The sequence below is a fragment of the Xyrauchen texanus genome, chromosome 13 (assembly GCF_025860055.1).
Source record: "Xyrauchen texanus isolate HMW12.3.18 chromosome 13, RBS_HiC_50CHRs, whole genome shotgun sequence".
NCBI lineage: Eukaryota > Metazoa > Chordata > Actinopteri > Cypriniformes > Catostomidae > Xyrauchen > Xyrauchen texanus.
Window position 1 is genome coordinate 35510434 of NC_068288.1, and position 18175 is coordinate 35528608.

General features: G+C 35.6%; 1 protein-coding gene across 2 annotated transcripts in view; it reads right to left on the reverse strand.

Annotated features, from left to right (window-relative positions):
• The window catches only part of LOC127653513 (Fanconi anemia group D2 protein-like), a 31958-nt gene extending 16209 nt beyond the window's left edge, over positions 1 to 15749 (reverse strand). Inside the window, exons 1-22 of one of the 2 annotated variants that reach the window (XM_052140201.1) lie at positions 15645 to 15749; positions 15286 to 15395; positions 14247 to 14381; positions 11289 to 11356; positions 11098 to 11198; positions 10914 to 10971; positions 10752 to 10804; positions 10541 to 10619; positions 9783 to 9907; positions 8252 to 8339; positions 7971 to 8075; positions 7720 to 7820; positions 6470 to 6581; positions 6321 to 6356; positions 6062 to 6208; positions 5523 to 5657; positions 4046 to 4177; positions 3391 to 3498; positions 3046 to 3155; positions 2900 to 2954; positions 907 to 1026; positions 339 to 412 (exon numbers count right to left, since the gene is read on the reverse strand). In XM_052140201.1, coding sequence (XP_051996161.1) covers positions 339 to 412; positions 907 to 1026; positions 2900 to 2954; positions 3046 to 3155; positions 3391 to 3498; positions 4046 to 4177; positions 5523 to 5657; positions 6062 to 6208; positions 6321 to 6356; positions 6470 to 6581; positions 7720 to 7820; positions 7971 to 8075; positions 8252 to 8339; positions 9783 to 9907; positions 10541 to 10619; positions 10752 to 10804; positions 10914 to 10971; positions 11098 to 11198; positions 11289 to 11356; positions 14247 to 14381; positions 15286 to 15349 — 2006 coding nt within the window. In that variant the 5' untranslated portion in view covers positions 15350 to 15395; positions 15645 to 15749. The other variant, XM_052140202.1, reaches the window with a different exon arrangement.
• Positions 15750 to 18175: the final 2426 nt, after the last annotated feature.

The window sequence follows — 18175 nt, forward strand, 5'->3', positions numbered from 1 at the left end:
ATCAAAGTGTACATGTAACACAATTTTCAAGCTACTGTAATTCATTATTTAGTGATAAAATTGTTAACATTTATACATTAAGTACATGTTGCTAATTTGTTTTACACAGTACTAATGCAATTACATATATATATATATATATATAAAATATTAAGGTTTGATCAAAGCACACCAATTAAATAAAATCTGTGCCTGAAGCAGCAGATAAATAACTGACAAATAATAGCATTTACCGATATAAAATGCAAATATGATTCACTAGTCCTCTTGATCAAAAAGGCCATAATGATTATATGGTCATACATGAGCCATTTATGACCCCTGAATGTGTCACTCACCCTGATATCTGAGGTCCAAGGTCAACAACAAAGTCTTCTTGGAAATCTTCTAACACACTCTTCCCGATCCAAGCCTGAGAATGACACAGGGATCTAACAGACTATAGCAATTTTTGAAAAGCTCACTGTATTTTTAAAATGGGCTCTCTTTTGTTGTGCATGGCTCTTTATTATTGTTTTATAATAATTAAATCGCAATTAAATCACATTTAATCGCATATACAAATAATTGCTGAGAAATATAACAATATTATAACAATAATTCAATATATAATAATGAAATAATTATACATAGTCTTCTTTAAATATATATATATATAATACATATTAAGATAATTAAAATGCATTACACTCTTGAGGCAGAAGAGGGCTCACCAAAAACTATTACATACCTTGGGTCTTTAGCGGCCCGGACATATATCTATCACAAATTGATCTATAAATAGTAAAGAGGTGTGTTCATAAATACAAAAATTGGATGAGGTACAGTACAGGAGGTGGAATGAGGTCCCGGGTAACTAAAGACTCGAGTTATGCATTAAAGGGAAAAGTGTGGTCACACACACACCTGCACAAGAGGGTCCAGTTTGCAGGTCTGCATCAGGTTGGCCAGCTCATCATAACAGAGAGCAGCAGCTTCTGGAGAACTCTCACTGCATGAACGTACCAGCTCCAACAGAGCCATCACCTATCACACACACACACACACACACACACACACACACACACACACACACACACACACACACACACACACACACACACACACACACACACACACACACACACACACACACACACACACACACACACACACACACTAATCTTATATAACAGGATTCATACAGATGCTTCAAGCACATTTTTGTTTGTTTTCAAGGACTTTGCTCGAGATGTCATTAAAACAAATTATATGTTAATTTTAAATAAAAATACGTTATTAATCAAGTTATTCTTTTTTTATAAATCACCACTTATTACAAGTATAATATATCTCAATGAGCATCTTTAACCACATATTCTCAGTAACAATTCTTGGTTCATTCATGACGAAACTGATGTGCAGTTATTATTGTGCTCCTTTAAAACGCACTTCGCTTTCCAACAAAAGTGAATAACTGGGTCCGTAAACAGTAGGCCATATGACTCGTGTGCTATGTTGCATGTTTTCTGAAGTCACACAACAGATTTAGTTCTGTGAGGAACCGAAATTGCAAATGGGTCATTCTAAAAAGTTTTTGACTTTCCAACTTACTAAATATAAAAATTTTCCATTCAGTTTTTGCATATAAACGCTGATGGAAAATATTTTGTAACATGTTGACATAAATTTGTATTCATAAAAGGACAACTTGGCTGTTGTTCTTTTATAATTTAATTTTGTTTTACGAATGAAGCAAGTTAACACCAAGTTAACACTAATGAGGGTTAAATGGGGTACAACACCAAATATTTTTGTGTGAAGATATTAGTTCAAATGGGAATTCATAACTTTTTAACATGCTGGGAAAAATCCTTACATGCATATTTAAGCAGCCTCTGAACTTTGACCTTAAAAATGTTTTTAATTCAGTACTTTTTGTATAAAAAATTTTTTCAAACATAAAAAAAGGTTTAACATTAATAACAACAACGTCATGAAATCAAGGGATTTTTTAATTATTAATAATAATTTTGTTTAGCTTTTTTGCACACATGTTTGGCCTTGCTCCAATTCTTTTATTAAAAATAAGTACAAAATGCGTACATAAATAACATCACATGTAATAGACGTGGTGTATCGGATGAAGGGAACAATAATTTTTTTTGGGGTAATTAACAATTTCAAATATATTTTCTAAAAAATTTTCAAAACAGATTCAAGCCATTTCATATAATTATAGGTTAGGTTATAAAATTATTTAAAAAAAATTGAAAGCATTTTCATGACTAAAAAATTCAAGGGATATTCATATTTTGATATTGATCCAAATGTTGTCAGAAATAACCTTTTTTGTGAGACACAAAGCTTTCTTTAAACAAGGGGACTCTAGAGAGCCCACAAAACTAAATCCTCCATTGATCTGCATACAGATCATTCAAAACATTTTACATCTCATATAATTTTTTCCCTCAGGAGAGTAATTTTTTATGAAAACTTATAGTTGCAAGAATTAATCCTTGTTAAATCCACCACAGCATTACCTATAAAATATATATTTTTAAATCCTCCAGTAACAATTGATTGTGATTGGCCTATTCTGAACACGCAGCGAAAAGTAGCAAGTGCCTGCTTCAGCAGTGGTCTAGTGGTCTGTTGTCGTGTTTTTCAGAAGAAGAAAAAATCTTTACATTTATTAAATGATTTAAGCATCATATTTTACGATTTTCTATAATTCAAGAACTTTTTAATCGCCTCTTGGTAAAAATTGCAATTTTCAAGGGTTTTCCAGGACTTCAATAAAAAAAAAAAGCCAAATTAAAGTACCTTGTACAAACCCTGTATTAAAGTAAATGCCAAAACAAAGATAAAACAAATGATAATATAGTGTAAACACACAACACCAGATCATCTTGCTCACCTGTCTGTGTGTCTCTTTAGGCAGCGTGCCACCTTGAGAGCCGTCAGGCTTATTTCTACATAAACAGCAACAGAAGATGAAAGACCACAAGATTAACAGCTGCACTGTATAAGGCAATGCTTTGAAAGCATCAGTGAAGCTTGTACCTGCAGGCCCCCATACTGCCCACCATCATAACTGCACCAATAATACCAATGCGCTTGTACTTGGGCACCGTGCTGGACAGCTGCTTACGGATGACGATGTGCATGTCATCCTGGAGACAGACAGAGAGAGAGAGAGAGAACCAGTTAGGAAAAAGGGAACAGAGGAATAAAAACAATTGTTAAATAACTGAGAAACAGAATCAGCCAGGCAAATTATCAACAAAGAGAAAAGACAATGAAGGATGCAAAAGTTCAAAAAACTTTTGATTTCTGCACAGTAAACTGAAAGTATTTTAACATCCAAAAAATGACACAATTCACCATTAAGCTGCAATGGTCTCTCACCTGGATGTGCCCTCCCTGCTGCTCTTGTCCGAACGCCAGGCGGCTGAGCAGGTGGAATAGTCGTCTGATCTGCTGTGAGCTCAGGTTATCCATGTAGTCCAGAATACCCTGTCACAAATCCCCAAAACACACCAGCTCATGGGTTACAGTATATAACGCAAGAACGTAGCCACCCCCCACTCAATTACTAAACCTCATGTTGTCCCACTGCTTTAATTACTATAAAAATCTTAGTAACAGGGTTCCAACAATTTTTGACTAAAGAAATTCCATTACATTACCTTTACAATTGTTTCAGATTAATAGATAAGGATAAAAAAAAAAAAAAAACATAAATTCTGGCTGGTTTGCTCTGTCTGACAGACTCCTTGGAAAAAGAAAGAAAAACATATATATATATGATTTGCCCACAAATAGGACATCACTAGTCTACCCAAAAGCAATATCTAGTCAATTAAATATTTTATAGCAGAGCATACATTCACTATATATACCTTTCCCTGATTGTTCGGATTTTTCAGACATGAAAACAGAATCTGAAAAATCCCTGATATTCTGATAACCCTGATTCCAAGTTTTCCAACACTGTGGGAACCCTGTAATAAACTGAATAAATAGTCACAAAACTGGTAGGCGTTATACAGGTCCGTCATACCTTCAAAAAAGCAACGAACTGGCTCATCTCTGTAGGTCTCTGAGACACCAGCTCACAGAGAAGATCCAGAGCCACATCCACCTCCCCACTCACACCACTGCATGCGTGTGTGACTAGAGAGCCCACCACCTCCTGTACAACACACACATACATACAGGACATTAATTGGACCTCTTTGAGTTAAAGTATTAGAACTATTAACTTAAAAGGATAGTTCCCCCCAAAAATACAATCAACCCTCTACAATGGAAGTAAATCACTTGCATGAGACTTTTGAGTCATGTGGTGGAGAAGACCTTGAGCATTGTGATCCTTTTACTGACTAAGTTGTTGGCAATTAAGAAGCTGAATTCAGTCTAATTTTTTACTACACGTTGCGTCTCGTTAGTGCGTACTCTGATGTAAATTATTGTTTTCACAACAGTCTTAATGTTGGACATCTCTTAGAAGGTAAATGTGTTGCAAAACTTGGGAGCATGTGGATCTGAATTTGAGAAATTTTTACAAGCAAGTCAACACATTATGCAAGCAAAAGTTTCCTTTTGGCTAGTTCTGTGTATTGTGTGTCAAAAGATGAGATCAAGGCACATTCATTTAATTTATCTTAATATCTGTTCTGTTATTTAAAGTCAGTTGTAGATCTAAAAGTAAAAAATACATATCTATTTTAATTTTAATCACACACTGCACAAATGAGGTACAAACAACTTTAACTTTCATCTTATTAATGTGCAATGCGCTCATTCAACAGTAACCACTTGCTTGTGGAAGCTCACGTAAAACTTTCTCTTAAAGATATAGTACCAGTTTAGTGCTTATTACACCTATCAATGTTAACTCAATATAAAAAGTGCATATAAACAAACAGGTTACAAAATGTAGTAATTTTATATAATGTGTAATTGTAAATGTTTAAATTATAAATATTTAAAAGGGACAATCATACATTATGAAATATTTTCAGATATCTTCTTTTTTTCCCATTAAAAGCAGAATGTCCTGGCTGCTCTGTTCACAACAATAACTGGATGGTTACTATGGCTTTAAAGCTCCAAAATGAACAAAAGTAGCACAAAAGTTGTCTGCATGCAGTATAATTTCACACACGAAATAGTGAAACATCTTTGTTTGGCTTTAGAAGATTTGTAATATACAGTGTTTGTCGAATGGACAACTCTTATGTTACTTTTTTTAATTGACAGCTTACAGATGTTTCATTTGTGTTCTATAAGAAAAAAACATCAGATTTGAGCGACATGAGAGGTGAGAAGATGACAAGAGATTATACAATTTTGTTAATTTAACAAGTGCATGCTTCATAAAGCAAAATATTACACATGTTGCTTTAACAACATGCCAAAATAAATATATTCATAAATATACAGTATTTTAGTGTAACTGTTAATTTTATGAAAGACTTGAATGTTAGAGTCTTTAGATCTACAGTGCAGAATCAAAGTGTGTTAGTGTATTTTACCTGCTGACAGTAGGAGTCAAAGGCAGTGAAGGCCTGTTTGTACATGTGACCTCCGAAAGGCACCACACAGCAGTCTGGAGAACGCAAGAGTCCCTGAGCTAGAGCCAGAATTGATGAGAAATAACCCCGCATCACCTGTAACACAGTAAGACTACACATGATATATTCACACAATTTTCACAATAGTTATACAAAAAAAAAAATTTTATTTTTGATTTGTTAATACTTTTATTATTATTCATCTGAATAAATAAAGAATTAAATAAATAGTTCATTAGCTATTTGGTTTTTGCTGTGGTATCGAAAACCATTAACTTTCACAGGTATTGATACCGAATACTGACATTTTTATATTGTGACAACCCTAGTCTCAAAATAGCTCAAAATCAGCTTGATCGATAGGTTTCTCACTAGTCACACTTCAGGACACTCTAGATATGGATGGGCAAAAAGGTCGACCCACAGCATTCTATAACTTATAGTTTGAGGCACATTTACATTTTCTTAAAGCATGTTAATGAAAGTTGGGCAGCACTGACCTGAGCATGACCTTTGAAGGCCTTCTGCAGGAGGGTTTCCTGAATAAGACCTTTGCGAACTTTGACCTTAAACACTCTTTCGGCCCCACGTCGGCTGTGGTTTGCATTAGTGGAGTGAAGGATGAACAGCACTAACAGATCAACCACCTGGGAGACACAACATGTAGCATTTATCCTTACATTTGGTGTAAAAATATCTCAAGCATACAAAGCATGCAAGTACATAATTAAAAACACTTAAATGAAAAATCAATCACACCTTGTGGTCCTCTGACTCATCAACATTCTCTATGGCCTGCAAATAAAATTAAAAAATATCGACAACAATCAAATAATTTAAATTAAAGTATGTTACCCAGTGTTTGAAGACATTAAAACCAGTAAAGTTGATATAAACTCTCAGTTTACCTTCAGCCAGGCCTCTGTGATGGCCTTCTGAAAGCGGATAGCCGACTTTATGACTTCCAGAATCAGAGTCACGCTGTCCTGACCACTGCTGCATGATGGGACACTGGATGACCTGCACAAAACAGACATGATTTATAATAAAGGAAAACACATGTCTGGCATGTCAGAACTGGAGACATTTGATTTAAGAAAATGTATAATAATAATTCAAATATATTCATAATAATAATAACTGTTGAACCAAAAATCTAAATTCTGTCTGTCTTCACGCACCTTCAAGTTGTTCCATACCTGTATGATTTTCTGTCTTCTCTTTAGAACACAAAAGGATATACTAAAGGGATAGTTCACCCAAAATGAAAATTATTTACTCACCCTCATGTCATTCCAGATGTGTATGCCATTCTTTCTTCTGCAGAACACAAACGAAGCATATTTCAGCTCTGTAGTTCGATACAATGCAATTGAATGGGTGCCAAAATTGAGAGTCCAAAATCCAAAAAGGGCAACATAAAAGTACTCCAGTCGTCTCTGGTGGTTAAATGGTCTGCGCTTATATAGTGCCTTTTTAACCTTAACAGTATTCAAAGCACTATACACTGCGTCCCATTCACACACCAATGACGGCAGAGCTGCCATTGCGAGTAACTTGGGGTTCAGTGTCTTGCCCAAGGACACGTCGGCAGGTGGAGTCATGTGGGATGGGAATTTTGGCACCCAATTACTTGCATTGTATGGAACTACAAAGATGAGATATTCTTCTAAAAATCTTTACTTCTGTTCTGCAGAGGAAAGAAAGCCATACACATATGGAATGCCAGGAGGGTGAGTAAATCATGAGAGAAATTTCATTTTTGGGTGAACTATCCCTTAAAGCAGAAAGTTGGCCTCCATTTCACCATTCGCTTTCACTTTATTTAGTTTTTTTCTATATAACGAAATTATGACTGAGACTAGCATTCTTTCTGCCTAACATTTCTTTGAGCCTCATGGACAGTTTTTTTGGTACTTTTTTTGGGGGGTTCTTTTCAGTTTTGGAGCTTGACAGCCCCCCATTTTGTAAGGAAAAGAACAGCATGGACAGTCTTCAAAACTTCTCATTTAGTGTCCCAAAGAAGAAATTCATACGTGTTTGGACAAAAGTGTATAAGGAGCACAAAACCTAAAAACCCTTTAAGATAAAGGTTTGAATAGTCTAAAAAAATGGGAATTAAAAAGAAAATAAAAAATTTAAACAGAAAAATTCCTACCTTCCTGCTTTTTTACTGTTCATACGACTCTGAGAGGCCTGCAGCACTGCTGGCAAAACACACTGCTCCAACTCCAGCTTTTTACGCAAATCACATACCACCTGAGCATCACCAACAGGACAAAAAAAAAATAATTACTGCCCCCGTTGCATTAGAAATTTGATTCAAAACTGTTTTCTACAGTATCAGCACAGACACTGTTTAGTACTCTGTTTCATATCTGTGTAAGGTCGGAAGTCAATGGACCTAACCTCATTAACATCAGATGCAGAGATGGAGTGCAAGATGAACTTCACTACAACAGGAAGATCCTCTAACTGCACGGCAGACAGAGTTCCCATAACTGCCTCACGCACCTGACAGAGAGAGATGGGGTGGGGAGAGGCATGTTCAGTACTCAATTTTTGTCAAATGTAAGAGCATGGCATTCATTTTTGTTGTGTTTTCAACCTTTTGTTGCATAATGAGTGTAAATCAAATGCATAAATCTTTTGCACAGTACTGCATGAATGTGTGCTTGCAAGTCAGGTACCTCTGACAGTAATGCAGAGCTCAGATTCAGGCTGGACAAAGCGTCCAAAATAGGCACAGTGAGCTGAGTGTTTTGCTGGAGTAAACCGCTGCACAAAGGAACAGACATAAATACAGAAACTCAAACAATAAAAACCATGTATAGGATGATAATAACCATCAACGTAATAATCACACTCACCATTACATCAGAGACATAATTATTAAAACAAACATAGGTCAACATCTCTGCCTCAGAAGGCACACCCACAGCCTGTTCAGTGTCCAGCGATGATGCATATTGCACACAAACGATCTAGTTAGCAGCAATCCGATTGGCAGATTTGACACGACACACTGTTTTAAGGCAGATGCTACCAAATAATGGTATATGCTTTTTACACACCAGTGCAAATAGTGGCAGATATTCTATGGACCCCAACCCTGGTGCAAATAGTGTCAGATACAGCATGTGTGGTGTTTATTTTTATGTATTATTTTAGGAAGTATTAAGAGTGGAAGCAGGAAATCGGATGGGAAAAAGAGTGGGACAAAACGTGGATTTGAACAGTGGTCGCTAGGACAACACTATACATTCAAACACAGTCTTTACACCCCACACCACTGCAGCGATGCCTGAGGTCATTGTACTATAAAAACATACTGTACGCTTCAGAACTTAAAACTTCCTCCTCACTGAACAAAAAGCATTTTTTGAAACCAAGCTGCCAAAATGACTCGTTCTCTACTTCCTCTACATTGTGATGTCACACTGTAGTAGACATTTGCATCTGACCGCCTCAAAAAAAACACATCAACGCCTACTTTACCATTTACTTCTGTAGCCCTGCCCAGTACCAGCTAGATGACAAGGAGAGAGCAGGTCAATCAATAGCAGAAAGCCAATCATAACAGTGGGCATTTACTGGCATGTCTTAAAGGGAAATCAGCACCAAAACAGAGAATTTCTGACAGTGGATCAGAATGTGGATGGAAAATGATCATGTTTTACATATTGTGGCATGGTGAGCAAGAGATGGACACAGTGGGTATGGCATCAAGCCTCGGAGAGGCATTAATTGAAAATAATAATAAACATAAAATTCCCCCCATTGCCCAAACAAGGCTCATCTAACTATGCGCTTCTCTCTCCTACCCACTCCCGTCATGAGCCTGGCTGATGGACAGACCTAAGAGGCGGGGCGACAATGACGAGACATGTTCCGCCACAGTATATAGGACTATTTGTTTTTATGCAAAAAAAACATTACTACTATAATAATTGAACTTAAATGGAACATATTCAAATAATTTAAAAAAAAGGCATGTCTCCAAACAAAGTTGTGTTTATAATGTAATACCGGTTTGATATAATGAGCACTTTTGAGGATGAAATAATCACAGGATTTGTTCAAGTTTGCCAGCTTAGTGACAAAATCATTGAAATCATCAATTTTGTTTGAGGCATGTTGTAAATAAAGCAGCTTTCACAGACCCTTCTAGCCAACAAATAAGTAAGTGCTAGAACACTACAGGGTCTGATGCTGACATACTTCAGTTCTCTGGCCATATCTCCATGCTGGGAGTCCTCCAGGATTTCAGGTAAGCTGGTAATAATGTCCCGCTGGATTTCCACAGGAGCCACAGACACCATCTGCATAAGCTTAGTGCTCAAATCCTACACAAACAGAGACAGAGCAATTAAATCAGCCAGACATTATTCACAGCAGTGCCATAATTTGGTTTTGACAAGTAAACACTAGACTAATACAAATTTCTTGCTGAATGTGTAAATGCATAGGTAATGTATTGTACACTTGTGTAATTTTGTGGTTTTGGTTCTGAGGTTTTACGTCATATGAAACACCATCAATACAATAACAAACACACCAAGATAGATCCATAATCAACAGCTTAGTAATGTACACTTGATCAGACTGGCAAGTCCAAGAGTTTTGACTCTAATTTTGGTGACCATTTTATATCAAATTGAGAAACAGTACTGCTTAGAGCATTAATGTGGGGTTCCCACACCTTTCAGCCAATACATTTCCATTACTTATTTTGTAGAGATTGCACTCACAAAAAGCCGTTTCTAGTCAATGAAATATTTTAGAGCTGACAATGACATGGAAAATGTCACACTTGCTGTAGATTTAAAGTTTTGTTTTTTTTCCCATTACTTTTCCAGGCTACAACCCTGATATTTCAAGTATTTCCAAGACTTTGGGAACCCTGTAAATATCATTCAGGAAACTTCCACTGCCACAAAATACACCATATAAGAGCCATAGAGTGAGTAGAGTAGTACCTTGCCATCTACAATTCGGTCCAACCATTTTAACTGGTTAATAATGAGACGGGGAACATTGAGGCCATCCTCACACACTCTGGAACGGAGTACATTAAAATAACAAATAACAGTGATAAAGGGCTCTATTTGGGTTATTCTAATGGTATACGACACACTAAGAGTAAATGTAAAAACAAAGCAAAAAAATTACACTTTGACAGACATTTACCCCTCAAACATGAATTCTGGAAGCTTTTCAAACAATGTGTTTATAACCAGTGTCTAAATGTAGGACAAAAGAAAAGAGAAACAAGATAAAACATTAGATTTTTTCTCACTTGGGGTTCTATGATCATATGTGTGGTGGAAAGGGGTGTACATTTATTTTTACCTGTAGCATCTCTATTCCAAGCAACAAGCGCACAAGACTCTCCTGATAGGAACCAGAACTGATCATTAGAGAGAAAACAAAAAAACATTTATACAGAGTAAATAAGACTTCAAGATTATTGCAGTAAAAATAAACATGTATTTACTAAACTATTTAGCTAAAAAAACAAAGCCATGCTCATTACTTGGTATTTTCCTGTCCGGCAGATGCTGGCACACATGGAAGCAGGCAGTTTCTGAATCTTTCTGGCTCTTCGAAGTATGTTTCCAGCCCAGATATGAACTCCTGTATGAAATAAGCCATGCAACATTGTTAATAAATATTCAATGTAATAAGCTTCCAATATAAAGAGAGTAGTATAATGATGATTCTCACATTGGGGGATCTGGGATTCTTTCGTAGACGCTGCTGGAGTCGCTTTTGAAATATAACTTGGTCCACAGCTGTTATGATGAAACATGTATATTTTGAGATTTACTCAAATTGAATACATAAATAAAAAAAAATAGCTTTTAGCATTGTAAGTTTTACTGAATCCTCCCCTGTTCATAATACTCAATGTATGTAACAAACTGTTTTATATCACACTAAGACATATCACAATTTGAATTGTATTAATTGTGCATTCAAACATTCATTTTCATCCAAATATGTCATATTCCATGACATTCTGCATTTCATAGTGAATGTAATTTTTCTGACTAGATTCTGTGATTCTGTCAGTGTTTTCCGCATACTACATGTGATAACCGTGGTATAAAAATACTATGATCATGGATATCCTGAGGTGTGAAGGCTGAATCACCACACTACCACCACCCTGTGAACAGTGGTCCGAGACCGACCGTCAAGGTTGTCCATAGTTTAGATCTCAAATATTTTTGGGGCTGGGTATCTCAGTGAGTAAAGATGCTGACTACCACCCCTGGAGTCGTGAGTTTGAATCCAGGGCATGCTGAGTGACTCCAGCCAGGTCTCCTAAGCAACCAAATTGGCCCAGTTGCTAGGGAGGGTAGAGTCAGATTGGGCAGTGTTTCCCACAGCACACTTTTTACGACTACTAAATTCTACGGCACACCACTATCCCACATAGGCTAACCATCATCAATATTTCTCATTTCAAGAACTTGTCAATGTTTTCTGTCCGTCTTAGTAGCATGTTTACTTTTAATGTTTGAAATTCGGCTATGCAAAAAAAAAAAATACAAATAATAACAAGTCACATACACATACATTGCGTTAGACTTTCTCATCCTCCGTGATTTTGATGGACAGGGTCATAAAAATTCTGTCATAATCTATTATTAATAGAACAGATGAACAACAGAGACACCACGCAAAGCAGATTAATATTTTTTTCCCCTGCAGTGACAGCGGATGCCACTAAAACATAACATATGAACAACACAATATAAAAAAAATACCATTATGATATGAACAAAACACGTAAAAAATGAACTGAACATAATCGACAACTCAAACCTTATTGCTGGTCCACATCGAATTAAACTGGGTGCTCACATGTGCGTAATCAAACGCATCAAGGGAGACTGATGCTGAGGCAATTGTCATTCGATTTTGCATCTTTGCCTCAGACAGATGACTTCTCATGGCAGTTTTAATTTGGTTCTGGAGGCTGAACTCAGCGTCAAGTGCCGCATTGGCCTCTACATGACGAGTTTTACGAGTTTGCCACATAAAAAAGCGGGAGGTGTGCACAATAAACATTAAAACATGTATTTGGAAGAGAGAAAATAAGCTTGCAGTTGCTTTGATCGCTGAAAGTAATAATGAAGATGAAAGTAATAAAATGACTCGTTTATGTTTAGGTCTATAAGAGTTTTCTTGGTGAATTTAAATTAGTTCAATAACTGGGGTCTCTAATATTTGTAAATGATAAGGTAATATTTAATTAAAATAAATTATGAGACATTCAATGTCTCTTCACAAATTTGGAAAGTTTTTAAATATTTCTTGTTGCTTAATACTCTCAATGACATTATTGGTGAAGCAAAAACGTGTGTAAAGTCACTTCATAAGCTTCAATGTATTCTGCAACGACGACGCATGTCATGTGACCATAATCGGTCACTTTTGTGATTGTGAAGAGCAATGATTAATGTGCAGAAGCGAGCGATATTTATACGCCGTTAAGGGTCCTTAACGCGTATAAATATCGCTCGCTTCACACATTAATCATTGCTCTTTACAATCACAAAAGTGACCGATTATGGTTTCAAACCGGCGAATTTCTCTGAAAGGTGAGGAGTTTGGATCCCTGAAATTATATATTTTTTTTTTCCAGCATTTATTTATTTTGTGGAATTTGATCATTTTCCAAAGCACACCTGACAATCCATCACAGCACACTAGTGTGCCGTGGCTGACACTGACATGGGGTAACCTCCTCGTGGTCGCTATAATGTGGTTCTCGCTTTCGTTGGGGTGTGTGGGGAGGTGTGTGTGTGTGGATGCCGCGGTGAATAGTGTGAAGCCTCCATGCGTGCTACATCTCCACGGTAATGCGCTCAACAAGCCACGTGATAAGATGCATGGATTGAAGTCTCAGATGCAGAGGCAACTGAGATTCGTCTTTCTTGGAGTCACTACGCCACCACGAGGACAAAGAGCGTTTTGGGAATTGAGCATTACAAATTGGGAGAAAAATATTATAACTCAAATATTTTTTTTGGTAAGACAACAGCAATGTTGGAATGAAAAAAATATATATTTTGTACTATTTCATTGGAGCAAAGCGGAGTTGGCAGTAGATGAGCAGAGAATATATGTGACAAGAATTTGTTCATGACAGTTAACCGTTGATATTGTTTAACAATGTGAAGCTGTTGGCAATGACAAAACAATACGAATTTCTGTACAAAAATTTGTTTTTTGTACATTTAATAAAACCTTGTTAGTAATACAGTCAAACAGTTATCTTAAACAAAAATATATTCTAGGACAATTAATAATTTTCCAAGACATTTAGGTATTTTTGTTATTTTCCATGACTGGAACACTGCATTAAAAAATTCCAGGTTTACAGGTTTTCCAGGACATGTGGGAACCCTGTGGCATACTAACATTCACTGTACTAGCTACAGTAGTTAATCATGGAAAGAGATACATTTTTGTTAATTTAACATATCTAATTTAGTTGGGTAACTCAATTCAATTTGGTTTTCTATTCTTGAAGTTGAGATTCAAGGTAGTTTTAATTTAAGAAAAATCAATTTGAACACATTGAACCACAGTCCATGATTGATCAAGTTCAGCCATGGCGTTATATTTTTTTTTGTGTAGTAGATACTTCCTCAAAATGAGTCATCTTACCAATTTCATTAGCAGTATTGCCAGGAGTCAAAGTAACACCAGATTCCTTCAAGAACTGAACAAAAACTGAGTCTGGGTGAGAGTCCTGTACAGAAGACTTTGTGGGTCGCCCACTGCTTTTGGTCTTTTTGGACTCTGTATAAATAAGGTCACATTTTCAATAATAACACCAGAAAGGTTTACTTTTCTACGACACTAAAATGTACAAGATCTCTGACTTTGTTCAGAATATCATACTACAATACAAAAGTTCTGTATACACAGTGACAGAATACCTATATGACTTACAACAAATTACCAAAAAAAAAAAAATCTTTCATCATTTTCTCACCCTCATGCAATCTCTGGTGTGTGTGACTTTCTTCTGCTGAACACAAACGAAGGTTTTTAGAAAATATATCCACCCTCTTAGTCTATTCTATGCAAGTCAACAGGGCTCAAAATTTCAAAGCTCCAAAAAAACACATAAAGGCAGAATAAAAGTAATCCATAAGACTCCAGTTGTTAAATTCATGTCTGCAGAAGTGGTATAATAGGTGTGGGTAAGAAACAAATCAATATTTAAGTCCTTTCTTACTATAAATTCTCCTCCCTTACCAGTAAGTGGCTATATGCATGAACAATGCAAATCACCAAAACCAGAAGAATTCTTAGGAGAGAAGAATGCCTGTGAGTGCTGGTTAAAATGGAGATTTATAATTAAAAATGACTTAAATATTGACCTGTTTCTCACCCACACCTATAATATCTCTTCCGAAGACATGACTTTAACCACTGGTGTCGTATGCTCATAACTTTTATGCGGCCATTAGGGGCTTCAAAATTCTGGTCACCATTCACTTGCATTGAATGGACCAACAAATGGACATTCTTCTACAAATCTTCGTTTGTGTTCTGCAGAGAAAAGAAAGTCTTATATATCTCGGATGGCATGAGGGTGAGTAAATGATAAGATAATTTTCATTTTTGGGGAACTATTCCTTTAAAAAGCTTAGGCAGTATAATACAGTGCAGTATAAAGCCAGTAGCTGTTACTTACTTGGTATGTCAAGTGTGGAATCTTCGTCCACTGTGGTGGAAGAGCGCTTCTTCTTACGCATCATCTTTAACTCCGATTAGATTATTGAAACAATGAATGACAATCGTTGCCTATTAAAATAACAACAAAAAAGTGATTTCACATGAGTAATATAATAATGTACTATATATGCTACACTGTTAAATAATGTCCCTCTTGATATAAATCAAATAAACCAAGATTATATCTGTAAAACTATAAAACAAACCTTTTGCTGCCTGACAGACTCGGATAAAATGTTTTTTTTTTTTTTTTTTAGCTAATGCTAAGCACTTTCGACGGAGACCGTACTTCAGTAAATTCCTGTCAAAAATGCTTACCCCAAAGTAAGTGTCCGCGCTGCTGACTTTAAGCGTTTATCATTTAACCGTTTTATTAGTCAGTGCTGATTAAATTAAGGCTGAAGCATAACATTTATATTTTCGTAAACAAGCTGAAGGATTTCTGTCACACACTGCTTCCCGCGCTAGTGTTTCATAAAACGTAGAGGTCGTGGTGAAATTCGCAGTCTTGTAGAAACATGAATAGTTTAGGGGCATAGCCTTTTGTCTTTTTCATTTATCAATATAATTCTGTATGAAAAAAAAATATATATATATATATATATATAATAATAAGAAGAATACGTCTTTTCAATAAATATCACCTTGAAAAAAGATAAATAGTTTCTATTCTAAAACGTTGTACAGAACATTTTGATGATGCTCCCTTGCGTTCTAGGCGCTTGTCTTAAAAGTGGGCGTGGAATGTCGTCAGAGACCAATGCAATGATTGGTCACTTCAAGCCTTTAGATAACAGTTTTATACTGTTTCCTTTAGATACCGGTGTCGAGACTTCGGGGTTGGAATAAAATCGTTTCACGACATCACGGCTAAAACGCTCACTGGAGAGGAGTTCAAGTTTTCATCTTACAGGGCAAAGAATGTCGCTTCTCATTGAGGAACAATTAACAGGCACTACATCCAGAGGAACAAGCTCCATGAGCACTTCTCGGACTAAGGGCTTGTGATTCTGGGAGTCCCCAGAAATCAATTCGGAAATCAGGTGAGAAGATGTAATTCAGAAGCCCTTTACTGCCAAACAGGTATCTGTGACGCTCTTGGATCTTTCATCCCCTGCTGCTGCTGTCATGTACCTGTCTGCATTTTATAAACATCTAATATTGGAGTACAATCCATAAATTGTGGTTACATTTTATTGTAATTTTCAATAGTTTTTTAATCAACATTCTTGAATTATGTAATATTCATGAAATATGCATAACAGATTATTAATGTAATTTGTATTAATATATTTTGTTTCAAATTGTGGACATTAAAGGAATCAGGTTCAATACAAGTTAAGCTTAATGTGTAACAACGTTGATTAAAAAAAAAATCACTTTTACAGTATGGATCCAACTAGGTCAAACAAACTGCATAACATATCAGAAATGTATTACTTACATGGTACAAGGCTTATATTTGGGAGTTTACACTTGGCATTTTTTATATATAATTTTTTTAACCATATAAATATATTAGTTGGTTTGACATATTTAGTACAAACGGTCAAAGAGTTTAATAGATTTAAATGGATTAAAAAAATTAGATATAAAAAATACCATGTGTAAACTCCCAAAAAGAAGCCTTGTGCTATGTATGGAATGCTATTCTGAGTTGGTTTGACGTCTTTGGATCAAACGTCATAGAGTTTAATAGAATTATAAAACATTTACATTTCTTAATTTTTGTACTAAACATATAAAATGTATACTACCTAAATAGAGCCTTGTGTCTTAAAAGGCTATTTGGTTAAATTATTTAATAGATTTATAGACCTAATAAAATTGGTATGAAAAAATACCTGTTTTGAACTTCAAGATTTGTGCTATGCTATGGAAATCTGTTGATGTATATCTCTGTTGTTTTCGCTTATTAATGTGAACAATGCAGAGAGTGAAATGTGTTTGATTCTGACTTTCAAACGAAAGTCAAACATGAAACCAACTTTACCGCAGTATGTGTTATCATGAATTTAGTGTGATAAATTCACTTGATAACCTGATCTGTGCAAAGGTATAAAGTTATATCCAATAAAAAAAACTGTTGGCATGAATCATGATGATGTTCATCCAGTAAAACCTGTAATCTGGTAAACACAGTAATGCTGGTAACTCCCTCATTTTATCACAATAAAACAATCAATTAGTGTAATGTTTTCGTCTTGAGGCAATACTTTCAAAACACCATGTATTTTAACATTTATGGACTGGCCCCATTTACTTCCATTGAAAGTGCCATTTGTGGTCTTAAGCAATAAAGTGATTATGAATCTCATGCCCATTTATTTATTTTGTTTTATCTTCACTTTTCAGGAAAACTAAAAATTAAGAGATCCTGATGTCCCTGAAGTATGTCTGTCCTGGGAATGTTTTTGAACCACTGATCTCTCTCTATATATAGGCTATATATAACTGGATTGCTCATCAAATTCTAAAATGAGTACAACGCACAAATTAGTCATTATCCCCATTTGGAGTGGGCATAACAATCATAATCTTTAAAAATAAACAGTAAAAATACAACATCAAAGTGTATAAATTACACCTTTTTTTTTTAAGCAAAAGTATACAATAGCAATATCTGCAGATTGTTACAGGATGCAACATTTCTCTGGCTTCATAGTTTTAACCTGTAGGTGCTCATTGACCCCACCCGTGTGTTTGACTTTACTTTGATTAAATGAGTTCGCATTTACTATATAGTGTGCTGTTCATAATGTTAATTTTAAAAACAGTTCCCCTTTTTGTACTAGACTATATAGTAAATGTGAACTCATTTCAGACAAAATGACATTCAGCCTGAAACA